This window comes from Carcharhinus amblyrhynchos, unplaced genomic scaffold (genome assembly GCF_965287045.1).
Source record: "Carcharhinus amblyrhynchos unplaced genomic scaffold, sCarAmb.v2.hapA scaffold_39, whole genome shotgun sequence".
Taxonomy (NCBI): Eukaryota; Metazoa; Chordata; class Chondrichthyes; order Carcharhiniformes; family Carcharhinidae; genus Carcharhinus; species Carcharhinus amblyrhynchos.
This window is the reverse complement of record NW_027649780.1, coordinates 7,058,417-7,068,596: the sequence shown is the minus strand read 5'-3', so window position 1 is coordinate 7,068,596 and position 10,180 is coordinate 7,058,417. Positions and strand designations below refer to the sequence as shown.

The 10,180-nt window shown below is 45.2% G+C and overlaps 3 protein-coding genes across 3 annotated transcripts in view; 2 read left to right on the top strand and 1 right to left on the bottom strand.

Annotated features, from left to right (window-relative positions):
• The window catches only part of LOC145363729 (uncharacterized), a 356,716-nt gene that overhangs the window by 239,858 nt on the left and 106,678 nt on the right, over window positions 1-10,180 (top strand). The window lies entirely within an intron of this gene.
• LOC145363581 (uncharacterized) overlaps window positions 261-10,180 on the top strand; it is a 45,312-nt gene continuing 35,392 nt past the window's right edge. Inside the window, 1 exon segment of the mRNA XM_080218764.1 lies at window positions 261-1,675. Within this exon segment, the coding sequence (XP_080074890.1) occupies window positions 781-1,675 (895 nt within the window). The 5' untranslated portion in view covers window positions 261-780.
• LOC145335536 (uncharacterized) lies at window positions 5,173-9,800 on the bottom strand. Its single transcript, XM_080181328.1, has 2 exons — window positions 9,712-9,800; window positions 5,173-6,663 (listed from the first exon to the last, which is right to left on the bottom strand). The coding sequence occupies exon 2, from the start codon at window positions 6,316-6,318 to the stop codon at window positions 5,725-5,727; it is 594 nt and encodes a 197-aa protein (XP_080037454.1). The 5' UTR covers window positions 6,319-6,663; window positions 9,712-9,800; the 3' UTR covers window positions 5,173-5,724.

Sequence of the window (10,180 nt, the reverse complement as noted above, 5' to 3'; positions counted from 1 at the left end):
TTATTCTGGAGGGTAATGGAGGCGGCGGGGTGGGTGGGGAGGCTTTATAAGCACCCAATGGATTCAGGAAAACCCGAATAATAAGTGCTTGGTGCCGCGTTCGTAACATTTGGGGCCTCGACCACAGATGCCTGAGTTGGAGGCCCCGAGTTAACGGCAGCCATCTTTACCGGCGCGATGAGCAGCAGGGCGCATGCGCGGTGCTCACTGTCAGCAGGAGGAGAGAATGTTGTGAATTTCTATCCTGGACTGACAGTGATGGACTTTGGAAACTCCTTTTACAGGGAGTTAGAGGGGAGGATTTACACACAGAAAACTCAACCCAAGAGAAACGTTTCTCGCTTAGTATCTATTCTTGACTGAAGGTGATGATTTTTTTTCAGGAAATTTGACGACAAACTTCGAAGGGAAACTCAAACCAGACATCAGATCAAAACCTGACAGAACCTGAATGTAAGTGTGTCTGTAGAAAAAGGTCCAAACACTGGTGTGACTGGAAATAGGAAACAATAATGTCATGGAAGGATTTGCAAAAAACGGATGCAATTTGTGAAAAAGGGATCCAAAACTTCACCACATCCTTGAGTGAAGAAATCCTTCCTCATCTGAGCTTTCTCTCCATTTAAGTGAGAGTGTTCCAGAGCACTGACTGAAGAGCTTTAACCAGTTACACAGCCTGAATAAATATCACACCATTCACAGCGGGGAGAGACTGTACACGTGAGTGGACGAGTCTTCAACTAATTGTCCACCCAAGGGAGAGGCAAGGATACCTGCACCATGGAGAAACCATGGAAATGTGTGGATTGTGGAAAGAGATACAGATTCCCATCTCTGCTGGAAGCTCATCGGCATAGCCACTCTGGAGAGGGGCCGTTCATCTGCTCTCAGTGTGGGGAGGGATTCATTCGGTTCCGCCACCTGCAGTCACACCAGCGAATTCACACTGGAGAGAAACCTTTCACCTGCTCTCAGTGTGGGAAGGGATTCACTCAGTCATCCAACCTGCTGACACACCAGCGAGTTCACACTGGGGAGAGGCCATTCATCTGCTCTCAGTGTGGAAAGGGATTCAACCAGTTATCCATTCTGCTGACACACCAGCGAATTCACACTGGGGAGAGGCCATTCACCTGCTCTCACTGTGGGAAGGGATTCACTCAGCCATCCAACCTGCGGACACATCAGCGAGTTCACACTGGGGAGAGGCCATTCACCTGTTCTCAGTGTGGGAAGGGATTCACTGACTCATCCAGACTGCGGAGACACCAGCGAGTTCACACTGGGGAGAGGCCGTTCACCTGTTCTCAGTGTGGGAAGGGATTCAACCAGCTATCCAATCTGCGGACACACCAGCGAATTCACACTGGGGAGAGACCGTTCACCTGCTCTCAGTGTGGGAAAGGATTCACTGTGTTATCCACGTTACAGAAACACAAGCGAGTTCACACTGGGGAGAGGCCATTACCCTGACCTCAGTGTGGGAAGGGATTCACTCGACTGTCCCACTTGCTGACACATCAGCGTGGTCACACTGAGGAGAAACCATTCAGCTGCTCTGCATATGGGAAGGGATTCAGTGATTCAACCAGCCTGTGGAGACACCAGTGTGTTCACACGGGGGAGAAACCGTTCACCAGCTCAATGTATAGAAAGGGTTCAGAATTTCATCCCAGCTGCTGAGACACCAACAAGTTCACGAGTGATATTCAGGGTTGGATTCTGCTGTTACTGTTTCAGCTCTCAGTTACATCCAGGACTGCATTTTGTTCATTCTCACAGCTGGTCAATGGGGAGGGTTTCTTTCTGCTGGACTGGCTGGTCTCATGGCTTTGCCTCCAGTGGGCTGATGCTCTTTGAGCTTTGTTGCGATTGCCTGGTTTCAAATTTAACAAGAATCACAGAGTGACAGGGTGTTAGGAAGGTCAGAGATATTTAGTCAGCATTTCTGTTTGAGACCCCCCAGATGCCCATCCAATTTCCTTTGTAATTGATTGTTTCCACTTCCTCCACCCTCGTAGGGAGTGGGTTCCAAGTCAATACCATTCGCTGCAGCAAAATATTCTTCCTCACATTCCTCCCCCTGCATCTCTGACTCAAAACCTTAAATCTGTGTCCCCCCTCATCCTTGTCCCATCAGCGAATGGGAGCAGTTTTTCTTTGTCCGCCTTATCTAAATCTGTCAGAATCTTGTCCACCTCTATCAAATCTCCCCTCAACCTCCTTTGCTCCAAGGGGAACAACCCCAGCCTGACATTGACAATAAAGAACAAACTAACAGAATATGTTAATACCTGAAATCAAATGGGAATGTTGAATTTCTGTTTTAAAGAGATTGTGGATGTATTGTCCTGGACAATAATGAAATTGGGATAACTCACCTTGGGTGTGGTTGAATGGAATATATCAATCTGGTATCCACCAACAGTCTAGTGAAAGTCTGGAATGTGTAGCTGGAAATCACTCCCTAACAGCACTGTGGATGTATTTACAGGCATTGTAGCAGTTCAAGAAGGCAGTGTTGGGGTTGACCGTGGCCGAGGCGGCTACATACAGACACATATTCTGTTATAATTGAAGGACTGCAGATTGAATGTGAGGCATTATGGGACTGGACTGTCTTGACCATATTCCTGTGACAGCTCAGTTTCTGCAATTATGGACCATTAAAGCTGCTTAGCAGGGCCCTGACAGAGGACCTGGTGAGAATATTTACTGGGAATGAGTTGGTGTTCAGCGGCTGAGATACCCAAATCTGTAAAAAGTGGGGCCTGACCAATCAACAAACAGTGGTAGGTAGTTGGTTAAGAAATTAAGAAGTGTTCTCAGGCATTGTTTAAATTAATTTATCTTAAACTTGTGATAAAAACGGTGACTGATTTGTGACCCGATAGTCAGTGAAGTGACGGTATACTCCAAGTAGCACTGGACTGAAAAGTGGATCCTCTGAGAGTAGATCGTAATGGTTATTATCTTACCCCATCATGGCCAGTGAAAAATCGAGTGGGTACCGGACAGGTCTCTTACCTGCCATTTGGAAACTAAGAACACAAAACCTATCGATAAAATGGTTCGAGAATAGAGCCATTTCGTGTCTGGATGACGCTTCATAAGAGCTCTGATAAAGGGTCATCCAGACTCGAGACATTGGCTCTATTCTCTCTCCACAGATGCTGTCAGACCTGCTGAGATTTTCCAGCATCCGCAGTATTTCACTTTTATGATAAAATGAGATTTGGAATCCCCACGGCCCTCCCCCAAAACAGAGGGAGCGTTGGGAGAGGTAAAAAAGGATAATAATGAAGAAGTCTGGGTTCTGATTCTCCGAGCCCATATAGAATTAACAAAATGAGTGAATCAGTTTATAAAGCACAAAAGTTACCATCCCTAACTATAACTGATCAAATTACAATAATTAGGTTGAGGAATGTAACAAAAAAATGAATAGATGAAGTTTAAAATCAAGTTTGTTTTGTTGTTAGAAAGTTTTTTTGAAATTATGTAAAATGCCATAATTACATGCCAAGTTTTTTCTGCTCACTCCCCACCCCTTTAGGCTCTGTAGAAAAGTTAACCCTTTCAGCAGTCAGTTGATTTGTTTTTAAATCACTCAGAAACTCGTGTCTATTTTAGTTTATAATTGTGGATTTATTCGAACCAGTTAAATCTGGAAATTTTACATGTAGCCTGGAGGAATTTGAAATAACTGAGAATTCTGTCGTTGTCACCTCAACCCCAGATAAAGAACAAAAATTTTACAGGTGGTAACGGTAATTCAATAAACTGTTTGTCGATTGAATCAGGCTTGAGTGTTCAATGATTATTCTGAGTGCATTGTCCCCAACACACTGGGTACATTACCACTGGAGACCAGATATTGCCAAAACCTTCAGACAATACAAAGACTCACGAAAACCTGTGTCCCAGTTTAAAGTCTTATCTTTTATTTGACCAATGATTGAAGGGAAATATTATTGGACAGTGTAATACCTCTCTGGAACAGAAGCATCCTGATCTCTGCAATAACTCTGATGTAAAATGCTTAGGATAGATCAATTATACATCCTTCATGTCAAATTCTCCTGCCTTTCATGAGGTGTGAACCAATCATTTTCTGTCCAAAAACATCATTAATTACATATGTAATTTAGCCAATTGCATTTTACCCTTCAACACAATGGAATTTAATCTGTCCATAGAATCCAAATGCTTCTTCCCCCGATTGCTGACTCCACTTCCCCTATTGCTTAGCAACCCCAGATGCTTAGCTGCAAAGGTCAAAGTTAAAGTTTCCACCAGTTCTTGCTCTGCCACTGGCCAAACAGACAAATGCAAGTTCTCATGCCTGAGAAGGCATTGTCTTATCTGGACAGTGTGAATCAATCCTATTCGTGAAGATGCCTTGAAAATCTTTCTTTTAGAAACTTAGCTGATAAACAATGGCACATTTTGTGGCTTCGTTGTTCTGAAGCCTGATTTAAGTGTCTCTGTACCATCATGCCTTGCAGCAGCCTGCCTTTGGCTAATTGTTTTTAAAAATAAAGCTAACATACATTTTAAAATTGGGTAATTCAGGTTTAAATCAGAATTCTGTGAAATTCAAAGATTTAAACAAGTAATTCTGATTTACTTGTAATTTAGAGATCCAAAAAAACTAAATCAGAATTACTTGTTTAAATCTCTTCCTGAATTCACGTGTGTGGACTGTTCCCTTGTTAGCTTCTGAGTCATTTAACTCTGCTGGTAGTTCTGTTACTGTCTGAAATGAGACATGGTTTAAAATTTCTCAAACCTATCAGCAACTTTCTGCAGCTTCCCATTGTGGAGCTTGGAATATAGCACTTGTTTCAGGAGTCTTGTATGCAGTTTACGGACAAGTTGGCCCACCTATCGCAGCTGGTCAAATGTGACCAGTGCCTCACTACTGGGGGTCTTGGCCTGGGACAGGACACTGACATTGGTATGCCTATCCTGCCAGTGCATTTGCCCCTAAGTTAATTTGAGTTTGTTTATTTGGTTGGTGTCAAAAGAGATTTGCAGGATTTTGCAGAGGCAACGTTGGTGACATCTCTCCAGGGATTTGAGGTGTTTGCTGTTCACTGTCCATGTTTCTGATGGATACAGAAAGGTGGGGACCACAGCTGCTCTGCAGACCTCGAACTTGGTGCTGGATTTGAGGTCTTGGGCTTCAAACACTCTTCCTCAGGTGTCTGAAGCCTGCCCTGGTGCATTGGAGTCAATGCTGGATTTCATAGCCAATGTCCTGTGCCGAAAGGAGGCCCCCGAGGTGTGGGAAATGATCCACATTGTCCAGGGACTCACTGTGGATCTTGATGGGTTGGGGAGGAGGGAGCAGGAATGGGCTGGGAGAGAACCTTTGTTTCCCGGATGTTTAGTCCGAGGCCCATTCTCTCACATGCCTCAGTGGATGCTTCAATGATAGTTTGTAGATAAGTTTAAGCTTATTTATTGGTTTCACAAGTAGGCTTACATTAATGCTGCAATGAAGTTACTGTGAAAATCCCCTAGACCAACCTCTGAGTGTGCGCACAGACACACTCAGATTGTGAACAAAGCCCAGTCCCTCACTCAAACCATATTTTGAATATTTTGACAGTTCAAACGCCATCAGTCAAATGCTGGAAAATGGATTAGTGGAAAGTTAGTATTGTTTTGTCAGTGCAGACTTGATGGGCTGAAAGGCCTCTTCTGTACTATATGATTCTATGACTTGTGAACTTGCTGGTGTTTCTGCAGTTGGGATGAGTGAGTGAATCCTTTCCCACACACGGTGCAGGTGAACGGTCTCTCCCCAGTGTGAACCCACTGGTGTCTCCGCAGGGCAGATGGCACACTGAATCCTTTCCCACACACACAGCAGGAGAACGGCCTGTCCCCAGTGTGAACTTGCTGGTGTCTGTGCAGGCTTGATGACACACTGAATCCTTTCCCACACACAGAGCAAGTGAATGGTTTCTCCCCTGTATGAACTCGCTGGTGGTTCTGCAAATGAAATAACTGAGTGAATCCCTTCCCACACACAGAACAGACGAATGGTCTCTCCCCAGTGTGAACTCGCTGGTGTCTCCGCAGACTGGATAACTGAGTGAATCCTTTCCCACAGTCAGAGCAAGTGAACGATCTCTCCCCAGTGTGAATTCGCTGATGCCTCTGTAAATCAATTATCTGAATGTATCCCTTCCCACACACAGAGCAAGTGAACGGCCTCTCCCCAGAGTGACTGCGCCGATGAATTTCCAGCTGAGATGGGAAACTGAATCCTCTCCCACAGTCCCCACATTTCCACGGTTTCTCCATGGTGCGGGTGTCCTTGTGACTCTCCAGGTTAAACAATCAGTTAAATCTCATACAGGACACAGGTACAGTCTCTCCCCGCTGTGAATGCTGCGATGTATTTTCAGGCTGTGGAACTGGTAAAAGCTCTTTCCACACACAGTGCACTGGAACACTCTCACTCGGGTGTGTCTTTGTCTTCGTGCTTTTACAGTCACATTTATGTTTAAAAAGTTCTGAAGCAGACAGAATAGAAAAATATTTTCCTTCTAGATTTAAAGGCCAATGATATTCTGGTCCTGATCAATCAGATTTTGATGTGACGTTTGGTTTGAGATTTCTGTCTGTAAATCCTCACCTTCTGTTATCCTGCAAAAGCAGAATATAAAAGTCATCACTCTCAGTACAGGATAGAAATTCGGAATAGACATTTCCTTTTTTTAAAGTTTATTCATTAGTCACAAGTAAGGTTTACATTAACGTTGCAATGAAGTTACTGTGAAATTCCGTTAATCGCGACAGTCCCAATAGATATAGAGTAGGAGGATTAGTATGGTAAAGATGTGGGGTTATGGGGAGAGGGCCTGGGAAAGATGCTCTGTTCGAGAGTCAGTGCAGACTCGATGAGCCAAATGGCGTCCTGCACTCTAGGGATGCTATGATTTCCAAAAGGCATTTGACAAGGTACTGCATAAGAGACTGGGACATAAAGTAAAAGCCCATGGAATTGCAGGAAGTGTGTAAACATGGATTGAAAACTGGCCATCACATAGAAAACAGAAAATTGGAATAAATGGGTCATTTTCAGAGTGTAAAGATGTAACTAGTCAAGTACCACAGGGATCAGTTCTTGGCCTGCAATTGTTCATTATTCAATTAGTGATCTGAAGGAAGGAACAGAATGTAAAGTTTCTAAATGATTTGAAGATAGGTGGACAGACATGTTCTGATGAGGAGTTTTTGATTCTGCAATGGGATATAGATGGATGGAGTGACTGTGAAAACCTGGCAAATGGAGTTTAACGTGCGAAAGTGTAGGGTCATGTATTTCAGTAGGAGGAATCAAAAGGGAGATTATCTCTATGGAGAGAGGCCGCAATTGGGCGCCGTACTTACGCAAGGATATTTTGGCCTTGGAGGGAGTGCAGAGGAGGTTTACTAGGTTGATGCTGGAGTTGAGGGGGTTGAGCTATGAGGAGAGGCTGAATAGACTGGACTTGTAATGAGGGGAGATCTCATTGAGACATATAAGATGATGAATGGGATGGATAGGATAGAGGTGGAGAGACTCTTCCCGCTCAGAAAGGACAGTAGGACTAGGGGGCACAGCCTCAAGATAAAGGGGGGGCGGTTTAGAATGGAGTTGAGGAAGAACTTCTTCACTCAAAGGGTGGTGAATCTCTGGAATTCTCTGCCCGTTGAAGTGGTGGAGGCTGCCTCGCTAAATATTTTTAAGACGCGGGTTGATGGGTTTTTGGTAAGAGAGGGGATTAAGGGTTATGGGGAGAGGGCAGGAATGTGGAACTGAGCCACGACAGATCAGCCATGATCTTATTGAATGGCGGGGCAGGCTCGAAGGGCTAGATGGCCTACTCCTGCTCCTATTTCTTATATTCTTATGTAATTGAATGAAGTACAGAGGGATCTTGCACATGAATCACAAAAGGCTAGCAGACAGGTCCCACAATAGCCAAAAAGGAAAATGGCATTTTGGACTTTATTGCAAAGGGGTGAAGTTTAAAAACAGGGATGTTTTGTTGCAATTGTACAGGGTGTTGGTGAGGCCTCACCTGGAATACTGTGTACATTATTGATCCCCTTACCTAAACAAGGATATAGTAACATTGGAGGTAGTCCAAAGCAGATGCACCAGGTTAATTCCTGGGATTAGAGGGCGGTCCTGCCAAGAGAGAATAAATTGTCTAGGTCTGTATTCATTGAAGTTTTGAAGACAAAGGGGTGACTTTATTGAAGCATATAAGATCCTGAGGGGGCTTGACAGGGTGGATGGTGAGATATTTTCACCAGTGGAAGAGTTATGAACAAGCAACAAGATAAAGGGTCGGTCATTTAAACTTGAGTTGCACAGAATTTTTTTCTCGCAAAGGATGGGGAATATCTGGAATTCTCTGCCCCAAACGGTGGTGGACTCTGGATCATTAGAAGTATTTAAAGTGGAGGTGGATAAATATTTGATAGATCGGGGAATAGAAGGCTATGGGGAAATAAACATAGAACATAGAACATTACAGCGCAGAACAGGCCCTTCGGCCCACGATGTTGCGCCGACCAGTTACAAAAACAATGACCCACTAGCCTATACCAATCCCTTTTCGTCCATAAACCTATCCAGAGATCTCTTAAACGCCCCCAAACTAGACGCATTTACAACTGCAGCAGGCAGGGCATTCCAATCCCTCACCACCCGCTGGGTAAAGAACCTACCCCTGACATCCGTCCTGTAGCTACCCCCCCTTAATTTAAAGCCATGCCCCCTCGTGCTAGCTTTCTCCATCCGAGGAAAAAGGCTATCACTATCCACCCTATCTAAACCTCTAATCATCTTATATGTTTCAATAAGATCCCCTCTTAGCCGCCTTCTTTCCAACGAAAACAACCCTAAATCCCTCAGTCTCTCCTCATAGGACCTCCCCACCATACCAGGCAACATCCTAGTAAACCTCCTCTGCACCCTCTCCAACGCCTCCACATCCTTCTTGTAATGCGGGGACCAGAACTGCACACAGTACTCCAAGTGCGGCCGCACTAGAGTAGTGTACAGTTGCAACATTACACTGCGACTCCTAAATTCAATCCCCCTACCAATAAACGCCAAGACACCGTACGCCTTCTTAACAACCTTATCTACTTGATTCCCAACTTTCAGGGATCTATGTACACACACACCTAGATCCCTCTGTTCATCCACACTATTCAAAGTCCTCCCGTTAGCCCTATACTCGACACATCTGTTGCTCCTACCAAAGTGAATTACCTCACACTTCTCCGCATTAAATTCCATCCGCCACCTCTCGGCCCAGCTCTGCAACCTATCTAAGTCTCCCTGCAGACTATGACACCCTTCCTCACAATCTACCACAATCTACCACACACAGAAAAGGAGTTGAGGATGGAATAGATCAGCCACGATCGGATTGAATGGCTGGACAGGCTTGATGGGCCTGGTGGTCACTCCTGCTTCTATTTGTTGTCATCAGTTCCTGCAAGACAACAATTTCCCCAGAAAGTTATACATTTAGACATAAATGAGTAGACTAATGTGTGTAATACATAGATACATGAAGAATGCAAGGAGGATTTTTATTTTGGCAGCGAGTGGTGACCTGCAAGTTAAAAATTCAAGTCTAAAATGAGAGAAGAAATGGGAAGGGGGAGAAAAGAAAGTGTTTTACTCACAGATGTTGCAGACAGGAGGAAGTCTGAGTCTGTCTGAAGCTCAATCTTCATTCAGAGAGAGAGCAGCAGCAGCAGCTTTGCTGGGCAGGAATGAACTTCCGCATTCAGACAATGGGGAGCTCTGATTGGCTGGAGGACCTGAGACCTTGCGGTCCTCCAGAGTTCCCATTGGTTAACACCGCAGCACGAAGGTTAGTGGGTGGGCATCGCCCGGCACATGCGCAGCTTCCTCTCTCCCTTGGACATGCGCAGTCCCGGGCCGGAGGGAGGGGGGAGATCACCGAGCGGTTTCTCGCTCTGGCCGGAGCCGCCGCCGCTTGTCTGGAAACCTTGGCTCGAGGAGGGGCAGGGGAACAATGGGTGGGGGCGGGGCTCCCGGGTTCGCGCGGCGGAGATCCCACCCCCTGACCTTCATGTTGAGGGTAATGGGACCAATGGGAAGATTTGGATGACCGGAAGGACTCTGGTC